This window comes from Nerophis lumbriciformis, linkage group LG09, assembly GCF_033978685.3.
Source record: "Nerophis lumbriciformis linkage group LG09, RoL_Nlum_v2.1, whole genome shotgun sequence".
Lineage (NCBI taxonomy): Eukaryota > Metazoa > Chordata > Actinopteri > Syngnathiformes > Syngnathidae > Nerophis > Nerophis lumbriciformis.
Window position 1 is genome coordinate 21388369 of NC_084556.2, and position 26394 is coordinate 21414762.

At 42.5% G+C, this 26394-nt stretch overlaps 1 protein-coding gene across 1 annotated transcript; it reads left to right on the top strand.

The window, feature by feature from the left end:
* The first annotated feature begins 11788 nt into the window (after window positions 1-11788).
* LOC133607247 (thialysine N-epsilon-acetyltransferase-like) lies at window positions 11789-13995 on the top strand. The gene is made up of 5 exons (XM_061961729.1): window positions 11789-11828; window positions 13328-13411; window positions 13479-13580; window positions 13666-13706; window positions 13780-13995. The coding sequence occupies exons 1-5, from the start codon at window positions 11789-11791 to the stop codon at window positions 13951-13953; spliced, it is 441 nt and encodes a 146-aa protein (XP_061817713.1). The 3' UTR covers window positions 13954-13995.
* The last annotated feature ends 12399 nt before the right edge of the window (window positions 13996-26394 follow it).

Below are 26394 nucleotides of genomic sequence, written 5' to 3' on the forward strand. Positions count from 1 at the left end.
ACAGCATCCTCAGGTGGTACAATATGAGTACAAGCACTAATTCCTATTTATGATATCCTAGGGTTGTTTTTTTTACATTAGATGTATGTTGACTATATTTTTAATTTATTCTCAACAACATTTCCGAAGTATAGTTTGCTGCTGTACAGATAAACTTCACCAGTTTTGACCTGGACGCCATAGAGCACCGGTGCCTAAAGTGCGGCTCATGGGCCAAGTTTGGCCCGCCCAGTCATTTTGTTTGGATCACCAAAAGTTAAAAAAAACGTACATTCGTCTCTTGTCACATTGCGCCTCAAAATGTTCAGCCTTGCTCTATTGCATATTTTTTAAAGCATTAAAGTATTTTTTGCCTACATTAAGCATTTATAAGAATACAAATAGCAATACTACAGTACTATTGACCACTAGATAAAGCCAAACCAATCATCACACTACAATCACCATCCATCCATCCATCCATCTTCTTCCGCTTATCCGAGGTCGGGTCGCGGGGGCAGCAGCCTAAGCAGGGAAGCCCAGACTTCCCTCTCCCCAGCCACTTCGTCCAGCTCCTCCCGGGGGATCCCGAGGCGTTCCCAGGCCAGCCGGGAGACATAGTCTTCCCAACGTGTCCTGGGTCTTCCTCGTGGCCTCCTACCGGTCGGACATGCCCTAAACACCTCCTTAGGGAGGCGCTCGGGTGGCATCCTGACCAGATGCCCGAACCACCTCATCTGGCTCCTCTCGATGCGGAGGAGCAGCGGCTTTACTTTGAGCTCCCCCCGAATGACAGAGCTTCTCACCCTATCTCTAAGGGAGAGCCCCGCCACCCGGCGGAGGAAACTCATTTCGGCCGCTTGTACCCGTGATCTTGTCCTTTCGGTCATAACCCAAAGCTCATGACCATAGGTGAGGATGGGAACGTAGATCGACCGGTAAATTGAGAGCTTTGCCTTCCGGCTCAGCTCCTTCTTCACCACAACGGATCGATACAGCGTCCGCATTACTGAAGACGCCGCACCGATCCGCCTGTCGATCTCACGATCCACTCTTCCCTCACTCGTGAACAAGACTCCGAGGTACTTGAACTCCTCCACTTGGGGCAAGATCTCCTCCCCAACCCGGAGATGGCACTCCACCCTTTTCCGGGCGAGAACCATGGACTCGGACTTGGAGGTGCTGATTCTCATCCCAGTCGCTTCACACTCAGCTGCGAACCGATCCAGTGAGAGCTGAAGATCCTGGCCAGATGAAGCCATCAGGACCAAATCATCTGCAAAAAGCAGAGACCTAATCCTGCAGCCACCAAACCGGATCCCCTCAACGCCTTGACTGCGCCTAGAAATTCTGTCCATAAAAGTTATGAACAGAATCGGTGACAAAGGGCAGCCTTGGCGGAGTCCAACCCTCACCGGAAACGTGTCCGACTTACTGCCGGCAATGCGAACCAAGCTCTGACACTGATCATACAGGGAGCGGACCGCCACAATCAGACAGTCCGAAACCCCATACTCTCTGAGCACTCCCCACAGGACTTCCCGAGGGACACGGTCGAATGCCTTCTCCAAGTCCACAAAGCACATGTAGACTGGTTGGGCAAACTCCCATGCACCCTCAAGGACCCTGCCGAGAGTATAGAGCTGGTCCACAGTTCCACGACCAGGACGAAAACCACACTGTTCCTCCTGAATCCGAGGTTCGACTATCCGGCGTAGCCTCCTCTCCAGTACACCTGAATAGACCTTACCGGGAAGGCTGAGGAGTGTGATCCCACGATAGTTAGAACACACCCTCCGGTTCCCCTTTTTAAAGAGAGGAACCACCACCCCGGTCTGCCAATCCAGAGGTACTGCCCCCGATGTCCACGCGATGCTGCAGAGTCTTGTCAACCAAGACAGCCCTACAGCATCCAGAGCCTTAAGGAACTCCGGGCGGATCTCATCCACCCCCGGGGCCTTGCCACCGAGGAGCTTTTTAACTACCTCAGCAACCTCAGCCCCAGAAATAGGAGAGCCCACCACAGATTCCTCAGGCACTGCTTCCTCATAGGAAGACGTGTTGGTGGGATTGAGGAGGTCTTCGAAGTATTCCCTCCACCGATCCACAACTTCCGCAGTCGAGGTCAGCAGAACACCATCCGCACCATACACGGTGTTGGTAGTGCACTGCTTCCCCTTCCTGAGGCGGTGGATGGTGGTCCAGAATCGCTTCGAAGCCGTCCGGAAGTCGTTTTCCATGGCTTCCCCGAACTCCTCCCATGTCCGAGTTTTTGCCTCCGCGACCGCTGAAGCCGCACACCGCTTGGCCTGTCGGTACCTGTCCGCTGCCTCAGGAGTCCCATGAGCCAAAAGAACCCGATAGGACTCCTTCTTCAGCTTGACGGCATCCCTCACCGCCGGTGTCCACCAACGGGTTCTAGGATTACCGCCACGACAGGCACCAACTACCTTGCGGCCACAGCTCCAATCAGCCGCCTCGACAATAGAGGTGCGGAACATGGTCCACTCGGACTCAATGTCCAGCACCTCCCTCGTGACATGTTCAAAGTTCTTCCGGAGGTGGGAATTGAAACTCTCTCTGACAGGAGACTCTGCCAGACGTTCCCAGCAAACCCTCACAATGCGTTTGGGCCTGCCAGGTCTGTCCGGCATCCTCCCCCACCATCGCAGCCAACTCACCACCAGGTGGTGATCGGTAGAAAGCTCCGCCCCTCTCTTCACCCGAGTGTCCAAAACATGAGGCCGCAAATCCGATGACACAACTACAAAGTCGATCATAGAACTGCGGCCTAGGGTGTCCTGGTGCCAAGTGCACATATGGACACCCTTATGCTTGAACATGGTGTTCGTTATGGACAATCCGTGACGGGCACAAAAGTCCAATAAGAAAACACCACTCGGGTTCAGATCCGGGCGGCCATTCTTCCCAATCACGCCTCTCCAGGTTTCACTGTCGTTCCCAATATGAGCGTTGAAGTCCCCCAGTAGAACGAGGGAATCACCCGGGGGAGCACTCTCAAGTACTCCCTCGAGTGAATCCAAAAAGGGTGGGTACTCTGAGCTGCTGTTTGGCGCGTAAGCGCAAACAACAGTCAGGACCCGTCCCCCCACCCGAAGGCGGAGGGAAGCTACCCTCTCGTCCACCGGGTTGAACTCCAACATGCAGGCTCTGAGCCGGGGGGCAACAAGAATTGCCACCCCAGCCCGTCGCCTCTCACTGCTGGCAACGCCAGAGTGGAAGAGAGTCCAGCCCCTCTCGAGAGAACTGGTTCCAGAGCCCTTGCTGTGCGTCGAGGTGAGTCCGACTATATCCAACCGGAACTTCTCTACCTCGCGCACTAGCTCAGGCTCCTTCCCCCCCAGCGAGGTGACGTTCCACGTCCCAAGAGCTAGCTTCTGTAGCCGAGGATCGGACCGCCAAGTGCCCTGCCTTCGGCTACCGCCCAGCTCACATTGCACCCGACCTCTATGGCCCCTGCTATGGGTGGTGAGCCCATTGGAGGGGGGACCCACGTTGCCTCTTCGGGCTGTGCCCGGCCGGGCCCCATGGGGACAGGCCCGGCCACCAGGCGCTCGCCATCGTGCCCCAACTCCGGGCCTGGCTCCGGAGGGGGGCCCCGGTGACCCGCGTCCGGGCGAGGGAAATCTGAGTCTCGGTTCTTGCATTTCCATAGAAGTCTTCGAGCTGCTCTTTGTCTGATCCCTCACCTAGGACCTGTTTGTCTTGGGAGACCCTACCAGGGGGCATGGAAGCCCCCGGACAACATAGCTCCTAGGATCATTGGGACACGCAAACTCCTCTACCACGTTAAGGTGGCAGCTCAGAGAGGAGCACTACAATCACATTAAATGTAAATTATTAAAAAATGTTGTCTCACCCACTCTTTTACCAGAGGCCTATCATCTTGATTCTGTGACCTCCAGTCTATATTTGGTACAGATATTCCGATACACAATGTTTGCTCCAAGTATACCTTGCCTGCCAGAATTTTCCACCCTGTCTTTGGGGCTTCTTTGCACAGCCTTCACCTGGGGTCCTGTTTGATGTGGTAGACTATAGGTGTTGTGTTTAGGGCCTGTTCTTATACTGCCAAGATCAATGCTTCAATACTGTCTTTCAGTGCAGCCTTTGTATGGTTTGTCACCATCAGCCACTCTTTAAATTTTACGGTGCTACTGTACATGCCTTGCAGGACAGGCTGTCTGATAGTCCCGATCTTTTCGCTTTGTGTATAGCCTCAGAACCTAGGATGGTACCTCCTTGTCTTGTTATCAGTGGCCTGCATCTGTTCAGTGTCCAGAGATTATTGTTAGGGAATAGGTGTTAAAGGCCTGGATCTTACTCATGCCATTCATCTAGCTCCTCAGGATGTGCATCACATTCTGTAGGTATTTGGTCATAGCTATGTGACTGGTAAGCTCAGCACTGCTGGCGGCTGCACAGGAGCCTGGGGTTTGAATCCCGGTCAGGGCTAGTCGTAATATCCAGATAGGTCCTTTGCTGGTACCATAGAGGGGTGATACAACAAATGACAGTCACACCGGCAAGAAGTTGGCTACTGGAATAAGACATTTCTGGAAATTATGGAACTGATGCAGATCCATTTTTTTTTATCATATTATATATACTTTTTCAAATGATACAGTTTTTAAATCCGATAAATCAAACTTTGGAATTCGTATTAACCATGATTAATTGCAGTGAATTACTTGCTTACATAATATAAATTAAACCGAAAAAAGACCCCAATATTTTGACGCAAATGCAATTTTATTGTCAGACTGAAGAACATTTTTTAAATGTTTTACATGAATGTAGATAACTCAACAGTTTTATGTAAAATCCAGTCAGGGTGTATTTTGAAATTAAATTTGTCAGTGAGCACAACAGTCGGTGTCTCCTCTTCTTTGCACTGACATATGCATTGGGGCTTGGAATTGGGGGTTAAATCACCAAATGATTCCCGAGTGTGGCGCAAGCTGCTGCTCACTGCTCCCCTCACCTCCCAGGGGGTGAATATGGGTCAAATGCAGAGGAAAAATTTCACCACACCCAGTGTGTGTGTGACGATTGTTGAGACTTTAACTTTAACTTTTAACTTTAACCTGATTGCTGACAGTAAAGGTACAGGTTAATGTAACTCAAAATAAATTGCGTGATTAATTTGCATTTATACATGACTAATGTGATCTTTTCTTGTGATTAATCACACGTGTTAATGTGCTGACAGACCTTGTTTGAACAGCATCCTTGTTAATGCAGCTTGCATGGCCATCATTTTCCAATGAACCCGCAGTCCGGATTCTTAATTTTAATTCTTCTTCTTAATTCTTAATTTTTAAAACTACTGATCCCTTAGGAATTCATGCATTACCATTTTTAGGTGTGCAGGAAGTGGTCTAACAAAATGGAAGCTTTGCAGTCCGTGGAAAAATACTACTGAGAGGTCAGACGAGTTCAAGTCGGGAGGAAGAGGCAAACAGCTCAAATGTAACTCATCATTTCCACCAAGGTAAGCAGACCAGCAGCTGTAATTATGCCTTTATATGAAATGTTTAAACCTACAATGTACCTCATGTCCTTAAGGTATTACAGTACCTTTTTATTTTGAAGGTAATACAGATGTGTGGTTTATTGTTTATTGAATGGATCCCCATTAGCTGACGCCAAGGCGACTGCTAGTCTTCCTGGGGTCCATATAGGAGCATACAAAATAAAAATACAAAGAATACATGCATTACCAAACATTATACAAAGAAAAAATACAACATAAGATAAAAAAAGCTAGTTAAACCCAGTATTAAAAATTCACATCATGTGGGCAGCTGCAATAGGTGTATCTTCAAAGCTGTCTTGAATGACAATTTACTTTGTGAGAGATTAATGTGAGATGGCACATTCCAGAATGATATATGACTGTGTGTTTGAGGAGATTGGTCCTGGGAGCAGAGAGTGCCAAATAGCCATTGCTGGCATTCCTAGTGTCATTGGTCCTGGGAGCAGGGAGTGCCAAATAGTTCCTAGTGTCATGATAATGTGTGTTAGTTGATTTTAAAAACTGTAAAAGTAATCTGGTGATTGATCTAACATTATAGTTCTAAAGAACATAAGGAAACTACAATGCATCTTTTGTTCAACAGACAACCAGGACAGGCGTGAATGCATAAATTAAATATTAGTGCGCAAGGAACATTTAAGTACCAGTCTAGTCGCTCTGTTCTGAACAAGTTGCAGTTTGTTCAGGTCAGACTTAGTTGTAACGGACCATATTATAGGACAGTAATGAAGATGACAGAAAACCAAGGACTGTATGACTTGACCCATTGTTGAGGATGTCAAGAAGGTGGAGCACTTCCTGACCATGGCTAAACCATCTTCCCATCCATCCATCCATCCATCTTCTTCCGCTTATCCGAGGTCGGGTCGCGGGGGCAGCAGCCTAAGCAGGGAAGCCCAGACTTCCCTCTCCCCAGCCACTTCGTCCAGCTCCTCCCGGTGGATCCCGAGGCGTTCCCAGGCCAGCCGGGAGACATAGTCTTCCCAACGTGTCCTGGGTCTTCCCCGTGGCCTCCTACCGGTCGGACGTGCCCGAAACACCTCCCGAGGGAGGCGTTCGGGTGGCATCCTGACCAGATGCCCGAACCACCTCATCTGGCTCCTCTCGATATGGAGGAGCAGCGGCTTTACTTTGAGCTCCCCCCGGATGGCAGAGCTTCTCACCCTATCTCTAAGGGAGAGCCCCGCCACCCGGCGGAGGAAACTCATTTCGGCCGCTTGTACCCGTGATCTTGTCCTTTCGGTCATGACCCAAAGCTCATGACCATAGGTGAGGATGGGAACGTAGATCGACCGGTAAATCGAGAGCTTTGCCTTCTGGCTCAGCTCCTTCTTCACCACAACGGATCGATACAGCGTCCGCATTACTGAAGATGCCGCACCGATCCGCCTGTCGATCTCACGATCCACTCTTCCCTCACTCGTGAACAAGACTCCGAGGTACTTGAACTCCTCCACTTGGGGCAAGATCTCCTCCCCAACCCGGAGATGGCACTCCACCCTTTTCCGGGCGAGAACCATGGACTCGGATTTGGAGGTGCTGATTCTCATCCCAGTCGCTTCACACTCGGCTGCGAACCGATCCAGTGAGAGCTGAAGATCTTGGCCAGATGAAGCCATCAGGACCACATCATCTGCAAAAAGCAGAGACCTAATCCTGCAGCCACCAAACCAGATACCCTCAACGCCCTGACTGCGCCTAGAAATTCTGTCCATAAAGGTTATGAACAGAATCGGTGACAAAGGGCAGCCCTGGCGGAGTCCAACCCTCACTGGAAACGTGTCCGACTTACTGCCGGCAATGCGGACCAAGCTCTGACACCGATTATACAGGGAGCGAACCGCCACAATAAGACAGTCCGTTACCCCATACTCTCTGAGCACTCCCCACAGGACTTCCCGGGGTACACGGTCGAATGCCTTCTCCAAGTCCACAAAGCACATGTAGACTGGTTGGGCAAACTCCCATGCACCCTCAAGGACCCTGCCGAGAGTATAGAGCTGGTCCACAGTTCCACGACCAGGACGAAAACCACACTGTTCCTCCTGAATCCGAGGTTCGACTATCCGGCGTAGCCTCCTCTCCAGTACACCTGAATAGACCTTACCGGGAAGGCTGAGGAGTGTGATCCCACGATAGTTGGAACACACCCTCCGGTTCCCCTTCTTAAAGAGAGGAACCACCACCCCGGTCTGCCAATCCAGAGGTACCGCCCCCGATGTCCACGCGATGTTGCAGAGTCTTGTCAACCAAGACAGCCCCACAACATCCAGAGCCTTAAGGAACTCCGGGCGGATCTCATCCACCCCCGGGGCCTTGCCACCGAGGAGCTTTTTAACTACCTCGGCAACCTCAGCCCCAGAAATAGGAGAGCCCACCACAGATTCCCCAGGCCCTGCTTCCTCATAGGAAGACGTGCTGGTAGGATTGAGGAGGTCTTCGAAGTATTCTCTCCACCGATCCACAACATCCGCAGTCGAGGTCAACAGAGCACCATCCCCACCATACACGGTGTTGACACTGCACTGCTTCCCCTTCCTGAGGCGGCGGATGGTGGTCCAGAATTGCTTCGAAGCCGTCCGGAAGTCTTTTTCCATGGCCTCACCGAACTCCTCCCATGTCCGAGTTTTTGCCTCCGCGACCGCTGAAGCCGCACACCGCTTGGCCTGTCGGTACCTGTCTGCTGCGTCAGGAGTCCCATGAGCCAAAAGAACCCGATAGGACTCCTTCTTCAGCTTGACGGCATCCCTCACCGCCGGTGTCCACCAACGGGTTCTAGGATTACCGCCACGACAGGCACCAACTACCCTGCGGCCACAGCTCCAATCGGCCGCCCCGACAACAGAGGTACGGAACATCGTCCACTCGGACTCAATGTCCAGCGCCTCCCTCGTGACATGTTCAAAGTTCTTCCGGAGGTGGGAATTGAAACTCTCTCTGACAGGAGACTCTGCTAGACGTTCCCAGCAAACCCTCACAATGCGTTTGGGCCTGCCAGGTCTGTCCGGCATCCTCCCCCACCATCGCAGCCAACTCACCACCAGGTGGTGATCGGTAGAAAGCTCCGCCCCTCTCTTCACCCGAGTGTCCAAAACATGAGGCCGCAAATCCGATGACACAACTACAAAGTCGATCATGGAACTGCGGCCTAGGGTGTCCTGGTGCCAAGTGCACATATGGACACCCTTATGTTTGAACATGGTGTTTGTTATTGACAATCCGTGACGAGCACAAAAGTCCAATAACAAAACACCACTCGGGTTCAGATCCGGGCGGCCATTCTTCCCAATCACGCCTCTCCAGGTTTCACTGTCGTTGCCAACATGAGCGTTGAAGTCCCCCAGTAGAACGAGGGAATCACCCGGGGGAGCACTCTCCAGTACTCCCTCGAGTGAATCCAAAAAGGGTGGGTAATCTGAACTGCCGTTGGGCGCGTAAGCGCAAACAACAGTCAGGACCCGTCCCCCCACCCGAAGGCGGAGGGAGGCTACCCTCTCGTCCACCGGGTTGAACTCCAACGTGCAGGCTTTGAGCCGAGGGGAAACAAGAATTGCCACCCCAGCCCGTCGCCTCTCATTGCTGGCAACGCCAGAGTGGAAGAGAGTCCAGCCCCTGTCAAGAGAACTGGTTCCAGAGCCCTTGCTGTGCGTCGAAGTGAGTCCGACTATATCTAGCCGGAACTTCTCCACCTCACGCACTAGCTCAGGCTCCTTCCCCCCCAGCGAGGTGACGTTCCACGTCCCAAGAGCTAGCTTCTGTAGCCGAGGATCGGACCGCCAAGTGCCCTGCCTTCGGCTTCCGCCCAGCTCACATCGCACCCGACCTCTATGACCCCTGCTATGGGTGGTGAGCCCATTGGAGGGGGGACCCACGTTGCCTCTTCGGGCTGTGCCCGGCCGGGCCCCATGGGGACAGGCCCGGCCACCAGGCGCTCGCCATCGTGCCACACCTCCGGGCCTGGCTCCAGAGGAGGGCCCCGGTGACCCGCGTCCGGGCGAGGGAAATCTGGGTTCCTTGTTCGTGTTCTTCATAGAGGTCTTCGAGCTGCTCTTTGTCTGATCCCTCACCTAGGACCAGTTTGCCTTGGGAGACCCTACCAGGGGGCATAGAAGCCCCCGGACAACATAGCTCCTAGGATCATTGGGACACGCAAACTCCTCTACCACGTTAAGGTGGCAGCTCAGAGAGGACCATCTTCCCATTTTCATTAAAATACCATCAATAAGATGGGATCATGACAGTTGACTGTCTAATAGCACACCAAGCAGTTTTACTTTTTTAACCTGCTCAATAAATATATCTGACATTGAAATATGAAGCTGAGGGTCATCAACAAGCATATGCCTCTGTTATGTATCACTAAGGGGAGGTGACGGCTCAGACACCAGGGGGTAGTATGTACAATAATTTAATATATATATATATATATATATATATATATATATATATATATATATATGTATATGTATGTATGTATGTATGTATGTATGTAGGGAACAAATGTCTACAACGCTAAATATATCCTGTGGCGTACCTCAGGAATCAATACTGGGACCAAAATTGTTCAATCTTTACATAAACTAATTTTAAAAAGACTTGAAGTTAGTCCTGTTCGCAGATAACATGACTGCGTTTTGTTCATGAAAGACCGCACAGAAGTTAATACAAATAATAACAGAAGAAATGAAGAGATGGTTTGAAAACAGACTATCTTCAAATCTCAGTACAACTAAAATAATGCTATTCCGTAACAGCAGAAGAGGAAGACAAATACAAACAGATGGAGTAGATATTAACAGAGTAAAAAAAAACTATTTTTGGGTGCAATAATAGATGATAACATTAACTGTAAATCTCATATAAAAACATACAACATAAAGAGGCAAGAAACACGTCAATAATGAATAAAGCAGACACATATACTGGACCAAAGTTGTTTTGTAGAAATATGGGGAAATAACTACAAAAGTATGCTTCAGTCACTAACTGTGATACAAAAGAGGTCAGTATATGAAAAATACATAATGTTGGATGTAGAGAACATTCAAACCCTTTATCTATGGAATCAAAACTATTGACATTCAATGATTTGTTTGCAATTACAAACAGCTAAAATTATGTACAAAGCAAACTATAACCTGCTTCTCCAAATTGTACAACAATTATTCTCAACAAAAGAGGAGAAATATAATCTGAGAGAAAAATGTAGCTTAAAACATGTGTATGCACGAACAACACTTAAAACCTTTAGCATATCAGTATGTGGAATCAAATTATGGAATGGAAGTCAAACAGTGTACTAACATGATCATGTTTAAAAAAAACTGTTCAAACTCAAAGTTTACAAAGTACAAGGAAGATGAATCTTGAGAAACATTTTAAACCTAATTGAAAAATGTGATCATCTTATCCATCTCATTATGTGATTTTCAACTCGTTTAACTATTTATTGAGAACTTTATTATTTTATTATGCATGTAGTTAATTGTGTACAAATGGAGAACATGAATTGAATAAATGTGTTGGTATTTGCAACGAAATGGACAAAGGGGTAGGATGTCTGCTTCTACCTATTCCTTTTCAAACACGTTCTACTGAGAAACTGAAAAAAATGTGATGTATCCTGTTGTAACTGTTTGAAATAAAGTTAAATCATACATCCTGTCATTATTCACTTAAATATACTTATAAATATGTCAAGTTTACTCCATAGTGTTAGGTAGACATTATCTGATTCATGTAGGATTATCAATTAGTGGATTGAAATATAACTAACGATACATCATTACGCAAATATTTAGTATGCTCATACTATTATTAATCCATCCATCCATCCATTTTCTACTGCTTGTCTCTATTTATTATTATTATAATATTAGTGCATTTACTAGGTTAAGTCTCCACTGTATTAAAAAACTAGCGACACCTCTGTTTCAAACATTAATCAAGGCTCCTTGAACGCACCACAATTACGTGCTATGAGATGCAAAAGTAATACGAAATAAGAAATACATATAATTGACGACTAAAATGAATAAATGAACATTTAACACCACTTTGACTATATTGAGGAGGAGCATACCTGTCAAACTTCCTGTTTTATTCCCCAAAAATGTGTTGTTTTTTTTTGCCTATGTTTACAGTCCTGTTTTCTTTTTCCATTTTATTTGCCTTTCATGGGGGAAAAAAATCACCAGTTTGGGGTCCGCTCCACTCAGCCTTGGCAACATTGTAAATATCAGCGTAACAATGGCCAGGTGGGGAGTGGGGAGTGGGGGCTCCCTGACAGGTAGCCTGGTGAGTCGCTTGTGACATTCAATGTTTTTCTGGCCAAAAACACAAATCTTGTTTAAATATCTTGACAAAAGGGATAATTATTATTCTTACATTAAGTCTTTAAAGCAGGCAGGTTACACATCATGTTATCTCAAATGTGTAACACTGTTGAAGAACTGACATGAGTCAGCATGAAAAATGTCTCAGGCACAATTAAGCGCCGTGAAATAGCCCAGAATTTTGTTTTACGGACGATTTTCGTGAAAAAAATATGTGATCGCAATTGCCGACACTATTTATTTTTTTATTTTTAGTTCCCAGCTGACAAGCGGCTAGCAGCTAATTGTACATCTCCATACACAGTGTGGAGACGCTCCCCTAAGCTAATTATAACTTCCTCCATTACGGCAAATAAACTTAGTATCTTAAGTAGTCCTATCACTGGAGGACGAGGCTAAATATGTTACTCAAGGAACTAGTTTAAATATTGTGTTGATATTGTTAAACTGTCAATAACACATGCGATTGGCTGATCTCACCCATATTGGCAGCATAAAACCCTGATTGCAACATCCCTAATTTGAAATTAAATCGTATCACAGACAGCGTTACATTTGGCTTCCTACATGTCAAATGTGTACTGGAAAGAATGACTGAGTGATTGTGACCCTTCCTCAGAAGGCAAAAGATCTGGGTTCAAATCCCAATCAAGGCATTAAAAAAAATTAATGTTTTTATTCATCGGTTTGTTAGGGCACCTGATTCTGCAGAATGATATGCCGGACATGTTTGTTAATAATTAATAATAATTAATTAATAACTGGGATTTATATAGCGCTTTTCTAAGTACCCAAAGTCGCTTTACATGTGAACCCATCAATCATTCACACCTGGTGGTGGTAAGCTACTTTCATAGCCACAGCTGCCCTGGGGTAGACTGACGGAAGCGTGGCTGCAATTTTGCGCCAACGGCCCCTCCGACCACCACCTATCATTCATCATTCAATTCACCGGTGTGAGTGGCACCAGGGGCAAAGGGTGAAGTTACACGCATTGTTTGGCTTTACAATAATCTGGTAAATGTTTTTGTCTGACACCGAATCGTACCAAAAGTGGGGCAAACAAAAACCAGGTTTATTAGTAAAACAACTTGTAAGATTCAGCATTTAGACTTTTTCTTGTAACTTGAAAAACTTGGGCCACACTTTGGACACCCCTGTCACAGACCAACACCTGTAAATTAATAATATATATCCAATAGCATTACTGTGTTTTCACTTATTAGTTTTTTGTTTTTTTTTAACAAATAAAATATTGGTAAATGCTTGAATTCACCCCATTAATGTACTGCACCTCATGACGTGTTCCTTTAGTTTTGTATTAAATGTGTTTTTTTGTATCATTTATGTATTTATTTGTAGTTATCTTGTATTTAATATATGTATTATATAATATTTTATATGTTTTTATTAACATTGCAATAATTCATCTCATTTTTTCTTTTCACCGTAGAATTTGAGCGGGATTGTTTCGGCAAAAACCCCTTGTTTGAATCCCTGGTTGCAGAAGTACCTCAGGAGAATAAATCTAAAGAAGGTAAATGTTTTTTTCTGTATTTACGTAAGTTCTGTTCTTCATATATATATTTTTATTCCACTTTCAGGATTCACAGTTGTAGGTGTTGCACTTTTCTATTACTCATATTGCACATGGAAGGGACGAGCAGTCTTTTTGGAGGATTTGTTCGTGATGTTAGAATTCAGAGGTATACCAGTGTTGTTAGTTTCCTCTTGCATTGTAGGAGGTTTAATTACTTTCAATTGGACTCGTCATGTTAATTTCTTTATCAGGGTGTGGCATCGGGAAAGGTTTACTGAGCACACTTGCTAAGGTATTTTTATTTTTATTTTACCACATGCATCTTTGAAAAATAATGAAATAATGGCAACTGTATGTTTGTGCAGGTGGCCAGAGAGAAGTTGTGCACTTTGCTGGAGTTGGATGTGTTTGACCAAAACAATCGTTCAAGAGCCTTCTACGCTGCAAAAGGAGATTGGGACGTCACCGCCATGGACAACTGGCACACCCTGCGTTTTGATGCAGTCAGCCTCAACAATTTAGCCAACGAAGCCCCTTAAAGTTAAAATTGGCATTGACATACCAAAAAGGAAAAATGTAGAGTTCCTTAAATGAAATTTTGAATCTATTTTTGTTGAGCTTGTAGCTTGAGCTCGTGTGTTGGATACATTTTTGGCCTCTAGCCAAATTATGTCAAAATGCATCCTTAAAATAAAAATACTTTGTTACACATGTGCTGCATTAAGTATTTGTAGGGATTTTTAAACCTGTGCAGGCAAGAAACCTTCACAGACCAACATGTAAAACATCCAACTATCCATTTATGCTAATTAGGGTCACTGGGAAGCTCCAGCCTATCCCAGCTGAGTTCAGATAAGAGGTGACATTGCACAAAATAAGTTGCGAGGATTGGCCAAAGTTGGTACGTCGTACACAATAAGTTGCTAGGCTTGGACAAATTTGTGACATTGCACATAATAAGTTGCTAGGATTGGACAAAGTTGTGACATTGCACATAATAAATTGCTAGGATTGGACAAAGTCGTGACATTGCACTTAATAAATTGTTAGGATTGGACAAAGTTGTGACATTGCACATAATAAGTTGCTAGGATTGGACAAAGTTGTGACATTGCACATAATAAATTGGTAGAATTGGACAAAGTTGTGATATTGCACATAATAAGTTGGTGGGATTGGACAAAGTTGTGACATTGCACATAATAAATTGGTAGAATTGGACAAGGTTATGACATTGCACATAATAAATTGGTAGGATTGGGCAAAGTTGTGACATTGCACATAAATTGCTAGGATTGGACAACGTTGTGACATTGCACATAATAAGTTGCTAGGATTGGACAAAGTTGTGACATTGCACATAATAAGTTGCCAGGATTGGACAAAGTTTTGACATTGCACATAATAAATTGGTAGAGTTGGACAAAATTGTGACATTGCACATAATAAATTGGTAGAGTTGGACAAAATTGTGACATTGCACATAATAAATTGGTGGGATTGGACAAAGTTGTGACATTGCACATAATAAATTGCTAGGATTGGACAAAGTTGTGACATTGCACATAATAAATTGGTAGAATTGGACAAAGTTGTGACATTGCACATAATAAGTTGCTAGGATTGGACAAAGTTGTGACATTGCACATAATAAATTGGTAGAGTTCGACAAAATTGTGACATTGCACATAATCAATTGGTAGAGTTGGACAAAATTGTGACATTGCACATAATAAATTGGTGGGATTAGGCAAAGTTGTGACATTGCACATAATAAGTTGCTAGGATTGGAAAAAGTTGTGACATTGCACATAATAAATTGGTAGAATTGTACAAAGTTATGACATTGCACATAATAAATTGGTAGAATTGGACAAAGTTGTGACATTGCACATAATAAATTGGTGGGATTGGGCAAAGTTGTGACATTGCACATAATAAATTGGTAGAATTGGACAAAGTTATGACATTGCACAAAATAAATTGGTAGGATTGGACAAAGTCGTGACATTGCACATAATAAATTGGTAGGATTGGACAAAGTTGTGACATTGCACATAATAAATTGCTAAGATTGGACAAAGTTGTGACATTGCACATAAATTGCTAGGATTGGACAAAGTCGTGACATTGCACATAATAAATTGCTAGGATTGGACAAAGGTGTGACATTGCACATAATAAATTGGTAGAATTGGACAAAGTTGTGACATTGCACATAATAAATTGGTGGGATTGGGCAAAGTTGTGACATTGCACATAATAAATTGGTAGAATTGGACAAAGTTATGACATTGCACAAAATAAATTGGTAGGATTGGACAAAGTCGTGACATTGCACATAATAAATTGGTAGGATTGGACAAAGTTGTGACATTGCACATAATAAATTGCTAAGATTGGACAAAGTCGTGACATTGCACATAATAAGTTGCTAGGATTGGACAAAGTTGTGACATTGCACATAATAAATTGGTAGGATTGGGCAAAGTTGTGACATTGCACATAAATTGCTAGGATTGGACAAAGTCGTGACATTGCACATAATAAGTTGCTAGGATTGGACAAAGTTGTGACATTGCACATAATAAGTTGCTAGGATTGGACAAAGTTGTGACATTGCACATAATAAATTGGTAGAATTGGACAAAGTCGTGACATTGCACATAATAAGTTGCTAGGATTGGACAAAGTTGTGACATTGCACATAATAAATTGGTGGGATTGGGCAAAGTTGTGACATTGCACATAACTTGCTAGGATTGGACAAAGTCGTGACATTGCACATAAATTGCTAGGATTGGACAAAGTCGTGACATTGCACATAAGTTGCTAGGATTGGACAAAGTTGTGACATTGCACATAATAAATTGGTAGAATTGGACAAAGTTGTGACATTGCACATATTAAATTGGTGGGATTGGGCAAAGTTGTGACATTGCACATAATAAGTTGCTAGGATTGGACAAAGTTGTGACATTGCACATAATAAATTGCTAGGATTGGAAAAAGTCGTGACATTGCACATAATAAATTGCTAGGATTGGACAAAGTCGTGACATTGCACATAATAAATTGGTAGGATTGGACAAAGTTGTGACATTGCACATAATAAATTGCTAGGATTGGACAAAGTCGTGACATTGCACATAATAAGTTGCTAGGATTGGACAAAGTTGTGGCATTGCACATAATAAATTGGTAGGATTGGGCAAAGTTGTGACATTGCACATAAATTGCTAGGATTGGACAAAGTCGTGACATTGCACGTAATACGTTGCTAGGATTGGACAAAGTTGTGACATTGCACATAATAAGTTGCTAGGATTGGACAAAGTTGTGACATTGCACATAATAAATTGGTAGAATTGGACAAAGTCATAACATTGCACATAATAAGTTGCTAGGATTGGACAAAGTTGTGACATTGCACATAATAAATTGGTAGGATTGGACAAAGTCATAACATTGCACATAATAAGTTGCTAGGATTGGACAAAGTTGTGACATTGCACATAATAAATTGCTAGGATTGGACAAAGTCGTGACATTGCACGTAATAAGTTGCTAGGATTGGACAAAGTTGTGACATTGTACATAATAAGTTGCTAGGATTGGACCAAGTTGTGACATTGTACATAATAAATTGGTAGAATTGGACAAAGTTGTGACATTGCACATAATAAATTGGTGGGATTGGGCAAAGTTGTGACATTGCACATAACTTGCTAGGATTGGACAAAGTCGTGACATTGCACATAAATTGCTAGGATTGGACAAAGTCTTGACATTGCACATAATAAGTTGCTAGGATTGGACAAAGTTGTGACATTGCACATAATAAATTGCTAGGATTTGAAAAAGTTGTGACATTGCACATAATAAATTGGTAGAATTGGACAAAGTTGGGACATTGCACATATTAAATTGGTGGGATTGGGCAAAGTTGTGACATTGCACATAATAAGTTGCTAGGATTGGACAAAGTTGTGACATTGCACATAATAAATTGGTAGAATTGGACAAAGTTATGACATTGCACATAATAAATTGCTAGGATTAGACAAAGTCGTGACATTGCACATAATAAGTTGCTAGGATTGGACAAAGTTGTGACATTGCACATAATAAATTGGTAGGATTGGGCAAAGTTGTGACATTGCACATAAATTGCTAGGATTGGACAAAGTCGTGACATTGCACGTAATAAGTTGCTAGGATTGGAAAAAGTTGTGACATTGCACATAATAAGTTGCTAGGATTGGACAAAGTTGTGACATTGCACATAATAAATTGGTAGGATTGGGCAAAGTTGTGACATTGCACATAATAAGTTGCTAGGATTGGACAAAGTTGTGACATTGCACATAATAAATTGGTAGAATTGGACAAAGTTATGACATTGCACATAATAAATTGCTAGGATTAGACAAAGTCGTGACATTGCACATAATAAGTTGCTAGGATTGGACAAAGTTGTTACATTGCACATAATAAATTGGTAGGATTGGGCAAAGTTGTGACATTGCACATAAATTGCTAGGATTGGACAAAGTCGTGACATTGCACGTAATAAGTTGCTAGGATTGGACAAAGTTGTGACATTGCGCATAATAAGTTGCTAGGATTGGACAAAGTTGTGACATTGCACATAATAAATTGGTAGGATTGGGCAAAGTTGTGACATTGCACATAATAAGTTGCTAGGATTGGACAAAGTTGTGACATTGCACATAACAAATTGGTAGAATTGGACAAAGTTGTGACATTGCACATATTAAATTGGTGGGATTGGGCAAAGTTGTGACATTGCACATAATAAGTTGCTAGGATTGGACAAAGTTGTGACATTGCACATAATAAATTGGTAGAATTGGACAAAGTTATGACATTGCACATAATAAATTGGTAGGATTGGGCAAAGTTGTGACATTGCACATAAATTGCTAGGATTGGACAAAGTCGTGACATTGCACATAATAAATTGGTAGAATTGGACAAAGTTATGACATTGCACATAATAAATTGGTAGGATTGGGCAAAGTTGTGACATTGCACATAAATTGCTAGGATTGGACAAAGTCGTGACATTGCACATAATAAATTGGTAGGATTGGACAAAGTTGTGACATTGCACATAATAAATTGGTAGAATTGGACAAAGTTGTGACATTGCACATACTAAATTGGTGGGATTGGGCAAAGTTGTGACATTGCACATAATAAGTTGCTAGGATTGGACAAAGTTGTGACATTGCACTTAATAAATTGGTAGAATTGGACAAAGTTATGACATTGCACATAATAAATTGGTAGGATTGGGCAACGTTGTGACATTGCACAAAAATTGCTAGGATTGGACAAAGTCGTGACATTGCACATAATAAGTTGCTAGGATTGGACAAAGTCGTGACATTGCACGTAATAAGTTGCTAGGATTGGACAAAGTTGTGACATTGCACATAATAAATTGGTAGAATTGGACAAAGTTATGACATTGCACATAATAAATTGCTAGGATTAGACAAAGTCGTGACATTGCACATAATAAGTTGCTAGGATTGGACAAAGTTGTTACATTGCACATAATAAATTGGTAGGATTGGGCAAAGTTGTGACATTGCACATAAATTGCTAGGATTGGACAAAGTCGTGACATTGCACGTAATAAGTTGCTAGGATTGGACAAAGTTGTGACATTGCGCATAATAAGTTGCTAGGATTGGACAAAGTTGTGACATTGCACATAATAAATTGGTAGGATTGGGCAAAGTTGTGACATTGCACATAATAAGTTGCTAGGATTGGACAAAGTTGTGACATTGCACATAACAAATTGGTAGAATTGGACAAAGTTGTGACATTGCACATATTAAATTGGTGGGATTGGGCAAAGTTGTGACATTGCACATAATAAGTTGCTAGGATTGGACAAAGTTGTGACATTGCACATAATAAATTGGTAGAATTGGACAAAGTTATGACATTGCACATAATAAATTGGTAGGATTGGGCAAAGTTGTGACATTGCACATAAATTGCTAGGATTGGACAAAGTCGTGACATTGCACATAATAAATTGGTAGAATTGGACAAAGTTATGACATTGCACATAATAAATTGGTAGGATTGGGCAAAGTTGTGACATTGCACATAAATTGCTAGGATTGGACAAAGTCGTGACATTGCACATAATAAATTGGTAGGATTGGACAAAGTTGTGACATTGCACATAATAAATTGGTAGAATTGGACAAAGTTGTGACATTGCACATACTAAATTGGTGGGATTGGGCAAAGTTGTGACATTGCACATAATAAGTTGCTAGGATTGGACAAAGTTGTGACATTGCACTTAATAAATTGGTAGAATTGGACAAAGTTATGACATTGCACATAATAAATTGGTAGGATTGGGCAACGTTGTGACATTGCACAAAAATTGCTAGGATTGGACAAAGTCGTGACATTGCACATAATAAGTTGCTAGGATTGGACAAAGTCGTGACATTGCACGTAATAAGTTGCTAGGATTGGACAAAGTTGTGACATTGCACATAATAAGTTGCTAGGATTGGACAAAGTTGTGACATTGCACATAATAAATTGGTAGGATTGGGCAAAGTTGTGACATTGCACATAATAAGTTGCTAGGATTGGACAAAGTTGTGACATTGCACATAATAAGTTGCTAGGATTGGACAAAGTTGTGACATTGCACATAATAAATTGGTAGGATTGGGCAAAGTTATGACATTGCACATAATAAGTTGCTAGGATTGGACAAAGTTGTGACATTGCACATAATAAATTGGTAGAATTGGACAAAGTTATGACATTGCACATAATAAATTGGTAGGATTGGGCAAAGTTGTGACATTGCACATAAATTGCTAGGATTGGACAAAGTCGTGACATTGCACATAATAAATTGGTAGGATTGGACAAAGTTGTGACATTGCACATAATAAATTGGTAGAATTGGACAAAATTGTGACATTGCACATACTAAATTGGTGGGATTGGGCAAAGTTGTGACATTGCACATAATAAGTTGCTAGGATTGGACAAAGTTGTGACATTGCACTTAATAAATTGGTAGAATTGGACAAAGTTATGACATTGCACATAATAAATTGGTAGGATTGGGCAACGTTGTGACATTGCACAAAAATAGCTAGGATTGGACAAAGTCGTGACATTGCACATAATAAATTGCTAGGATTGGACAAAGTCGTGACATTGCACGTAATAAGTTGCTAGGATTGGACAAAGTTGTGACATTGCACATAATAAGTTGCTAGGATTGGACAAAGTTGTGACATTGCACATAATAAATTGGTAGGATTGGGCAAAGTTGTGACATTGCACATAATAAGTTGCTAGGATTGGACAAAGTTGTGACATTGCACATAATAAGTTGCTAGGATTGGACAAAGTTGTGACATTGCACATAATAAATTGCTAGGATTGGACAAAGTTGTGACATTGCACGTAATAAGTTGCTAGGATTGGACAAAGTTGTGACATTGCACATAATAAGTTGCTAGGATTGAACAAAGTTGTGACATTGCACATAATAAATTGGTAGGATTGGGCAAAGTTGTGACATTGCACATAATAAGTTGCTAGGATTGGACAAAGTTGTGACATTGCACATAATAAATTGGTAGGATTGGGCAAAGTTGTGACATTGCACATAATAAGTTGCTAGGATTGGACAAAGTTGTGACATTGCACATAATAAATTGGTAGGATTGGGCAAAGTTGTGACATTGCACATAATAAGTTGCTAGGATTGGACAAAGTTGTGACATTGCACATAATAAATTGCTAGAATTGGACAAAGTTGTGACATTGCTCATAAGTTGCTAGGAATTGTGACGTCACACACAATAAGTTGTGAGGATTGGACATTGCACACAATAAGGGTCTGTATTTTTGGTCTGACATTTTTGTTGAATGTGCTGTGAATTTTTTCCAATGGAAAATGTGTCCTTTTGCTCTATAAATGCTGTGAAATACTAATATAGACGAACATTTGTATCTCATACACGGCTATGGACAATGTACTGTCATCTCTTTCTAGAGTATTGTCTGATTCCATGGGAATATCAGTCCCTAACAAGTTGTTGTACCTCCAGCCAGGTGAATATTTGTTCAGCAGGCACCGTCAGGGCACAGACATCCACCAACTGGGTTGACAACTTTCTGTTTGTGCAACCCAAGTAATATTAATATGAGGTGTTTAAAAGGTCTCAGTTAGGTGCTGTGGATCCAGGAAGTTGAGTTGGCTGCTGGAAAAATGAACTTTACTATTCGTCGTGCGACAAAAGCCGACTGCAAAGCCGTGCACACACTGGTAAAGGTGAGTGTGAGGCGATACAGGTAATGTGCGCCGATGCAAATATCAAAGCAGTCGTGTTGCTATGTCCGAATTCTGGGGATAACAATTTTGTTTCTCTTCAGGATTTGGCGGTTCATGAAAACCTGCTCCAACAAGTGACGCTGTCATATGAAGGTAAACTCCCCGTCATTCACATTATGGCCGCTATATGATCTCACTCTCAGCTATTTTTTTTCCCAAAAAAAAGGTGTAACTTCATCGAAGATTAAAGATCTTTATTCTTGCAGTCGACATGCAGCGAGTGTGAAATCACGCACGCAATGCAGAAGAGCATCTGCTTATGTTCTGGAAGAGTTTTTCTTATGTCAACGCAGCAAGAAGGTTGTTGGTGGTACAATATTTCAAATTGAATTCAGAAGATGACTGTAAACATTCCTGGTGTCAATCGTTCAGCAACAGGTGTTATTGTCTCATAAAAGGTAGACAAGGCATGCTTCATTTTTAAATCGATGCTAAAGACCAATCATGTACATATCACACTTTCCTATCATTATATCAGCTGAATGCATAATTACATTACAATACTCTAGACCAGGGGTCCCCAAATTTTTGACTCGGGGGCCGCATTGGGTTAAAAAAATTTGGCCGGGGGCCGAGCTGTGTATATATATATATATATATATATATATATATATATATATATATATATAGATATATATTTCTGAGCGATGATGTCACGTTATTGATGGGAAAATGCATTTTTAGACAATATGATTTGCCTGAGCGACTAGGATGCATCAAGAGTAACAAACGGTAGGAAATGGATTAGAAAAGACAGATTAAAAAAATTATAATTAAAAAAATTAATAAAATAAAATAAAAATGTTTAAAATTTTTTAACTTGGGACTTCTTGCGTGCTGGATTTTGGCCGCTGGCGGGCCGTATTCGGCCCGTGGGCCGTAGCTTAGGAACCACTGCTCTAGACTTTGCCCCTCACATTTTAGACGTTACCCAATAATTACTGTGGTGAGTTATTCATTGGCTGTGGATAGTAAATCCAAACTACTATATACAAACTGTACAGTGACTACTCTAAAGTACAGTATATCCAAAATTACTTTCTATAGCAGTGGTTCCCAAACTTTTTTCACCAAGTACCCCCTCAGAAAATATAATGACCAACATTAAGATATAGTACCATAGTAGGCCTATCCATCCATCCATCCATTTTCTACCGCCTGTCCCTTTTGGGGTCGCGGGGGGTGCTGGAGCCTATTTCAGCTGCATTCGGACAGAAGGCGGGGTACACCCTGGACAAGTCGCCACCTCATTACAGCATAGTAGGCCTAAATATTTATTAAAAAACAAGGCAAGTGGATTTAATATTTTGGCCACTGTAACAAACCATCACAGTTTGAACAGTAACACTGTGTTTGAATATTTAATTAAGTGTTTTTTTAGCGTACCACTAGATGGACGCGTAGTGGTACGCATACCACAGTTTGCGAATCACTGTTCTATAGTATCCGCAAATAATCAAAATGAGTAGGAGTGTTACGATTGATCAATACATCGATAGATCCATTTATATTCCTAAATCTTAAGTACATTGATCTGTGCTCAACAAGTTTGCCTTCCGGAAGATAGGTATCAATCCAAGATCAATTTAAGAGCGAATTGATCAATTTTATCGATACGAGAAAGAAAAAGAAAACATTGAATTTATGAATGGCAGACTTTATATGAAGTTTAGCGCTTTTAATAATAAGAACGTTTAGTCTCTTTTCTTGTCTCGGGCGTCATTGAAACAAAAATGACGGATAGCTAAGGCGGCAGAGAAAGGTCATAACAAACGCAGCAAGATAATATAATTCATTATAACACAAAAACTTTCAGCTACAGCATGATTGCAAAGTCACAACAAATAAAATCTACACGACACAATAATATAAAGCCACAAGTTAACTTTAAGCCACAAAGGACACGACCGAGAAGACGGAAGTGACAGCGCAGAAAGTCACGCAACGCACCGACTTCCAGAACGCAAAATGAAGCGACAACATCTAACAGCCAGAGAAAAGTTATATCATGAGAAACAAAAGAAGAGTGGCCCCCAATGCCCAACTGTTATGCAGGACAGGCGTTGTGACCATCCCCATAGGGACACAACATACGTTTTTAAGAACTGAAGAAGCCTTTTGGATGGAAGATAAAACGTCTTTAACAAACAAGAGTCCTTTTTCCTCAATTCAACCTTTGTGAATTACCATAAAGTGCATGCCTGAGAATCGACAGACATATTTTCTATATTATAGCTTGATTATGGACGGTCAAATGGGACAAAATTAAATACATTATCAAATAATTACTTAAATGTGTCATTAGTTAATAATAATTAGAATTAAATACATAAATGTGTCATAATTTTTTTATGTAAACATACATTCAACTATTTAATTAATTATATCAAATATTTATTGAAATAACTATTTCACAATTTGATGAATTATTCCATGATTTAATCATTTATTTTGTTATTTCATGAACCTGAGTGGCAGCACTTCATGAATTATTGATATCTGTCAAACTCAGCCTTCAAAGTTAGTGGGCGTATCCTAACACCTTATTGGTACCTCCGCGTTCTGTCAAATTTGGCTACTTCCTCAAAAAACGAAAAAACTCCCAGTAGCTTTCTCACTCTGTAGTTGTTGACATGCTTACTGTCCGGTAATATACACTGTGAACTTTGTCACGCTGTAATCGTCTATATGCTTGCCGGTGGGATCTGAGCAGAGGATGTCGTTGTGGCTTGTGCAGCCCTTTGAGACACTTGTGATTTAGGGCTATATAAATAAACTTTGATTGATTGATTGATTGATTGATTGATTGATTGATTGATTGATTGGTCAGAAGATACAATGAAAGAAACTGTTTAAAATCCCAACTTACTTCTACAAGAGGCAGCTGCTTTCTGTTCAGGGCAAATATTTGATAGTTGTGTTGGGAAGCAAACATCGACGGGTAGCCGACATTAACAGAACACCGGCACCTCCCCAAGTCTGTGTGGGAACCCTTCTACCGGAGAAGCACAGGCATACTCGTTGATATGTTGGTCTGAAATGTCAGAAATAACTCAACTTTAATAAATTATACTTACTTTAACTGCTACATGCTTTGCTCAATCAGGTCTTGCGTGAACAATCTACATCCTCTATCATGAAAAAGGTTGAGTATATCCTTCTTTGCCGCCATGAATTGAAAGACTTTCAAAATTCCATGCTTCAAACCAAAGCAATCATTGGCACTAGATTCCTGTTAGCCCCGACCACTGACTTTGATGGCTTAAGTTTGACGCATAAAAGAAAGTACTGACACATTTTCTACCGCGCATTCCTCCCGGGGTCGGGTGGGGGCTGGAGCCTATCCCAGCCTCATTTGGGCGGAAGGCAGGGTACATCCTGGACAACTAATCGCAGGGCCAACACAGATAGACAACATTCACACTCACATTCACACACGAGGTAGAGAACGAGACTCTGTCCCAGGTGGAGAAGTTTAAGTATCTTGGGGTCTTGTTCACGAGTGAGGGAAAGATGGAGAAGGAAATCAGCCGGAGAATTGCAGTCTCTCTACCGCACTGTTGTGACGAAACGAGAGCTGAGCCAGAAGACAAAGCTCTCGGTCTACCGAGCTATCTACATTCCTACTCTCACCTATGGTCATGAAGTGTAGGTCTTGACCGAAAGAATAAGATTGCGGATACAAGCGGCCGAAATGAGTTTCCTGAGAAGGGTGGCTGGCATCTCCCTTAGTTCAGTCACCCGAGAGAAACTCGGAGTAGAGCCGCTGCTCCTTCGCTTGGAAAGGAGCCAACTTAGGTGGTTCGGGCATCTCGTGCGGATGCCTCCCAAGCGTCTCCCTAGGGAGGTCCTCGTTGCACGTCCCACTGGGAGGAGACCCCAGGGCAAGCCAAGGACCAGATGGGGGGATTGCATCTCCTCTCTGGCCTGGGAACGCTTCGGTATCCCCAGGAGGAAGTTGCTAATGTTGCTCTGGAGAGGGAAGTCTGGGGGTCTCTGCTGGAGCTGTTGTCGCCGCGACCCGATTCCGGATAAGCGGTTGAAGATGGATGGATGGATGGATTCACACACTAGGGCCAATTTAGTGTTGCCAATCAACCTATACCCAGGTGCATGTTTTTGGAGGTGGGAGGAAGCACATGTTTATAAAAAAAAAACCACATCTTTAAACCATGAAACAGTAAAGCCAATAATTATTATAAATCAAATCATTATTGAAATTATTCAATGATTAAATGTCCTTTTTTAAATGTACTTTTTCATTAAATAAATTAATGACACATTTATTAACATTAGTGTGTTTGATTTCAATTATAATTAATTACCGGTGATTTAGTGGGATGTATAACAAATGGGGAGGAGACATTTTATAGAGAGGAAGTCAAAGGACTGAAAAAATGGTGTCTAGAAAAATACTAAGCGTTAAATGCGGCAAAAACTAAGGAGATCGTTATAGATTTTAGGAGATTTACAAAAAACACACTGGTCAGTGAAAATAAACAGTGAGGTGGTGGAGTCTGTTCAGAGTGTTAAATATGTGGGCCCTAAACAT

Excerpts from the sequence above, each read along its gene's own strand:
- LOC133607247 (XM_061961729.1), top strand. The coding sequence starts at position 11,789 with ATGGCCAGGTGGGGAGTGGGGAGTGGGGGCTCCCTGACAG. Across the intron at positions 13,412-13,478 it reads GGAGAATAAATCTAAAGAAG|GATTCACAGTTGTAGGTGTT; the intron begins GTAAATGTTTTT and ends TTCCACTTTCAG. Across the intron at positions 13,581-13,665 it reads CGTGATGTTAGAATTCAGAG|GGTGTGGCATCGGGAAAGGT; the intron begins GTATACCAGTGT and ends TTTCTTTATCAG.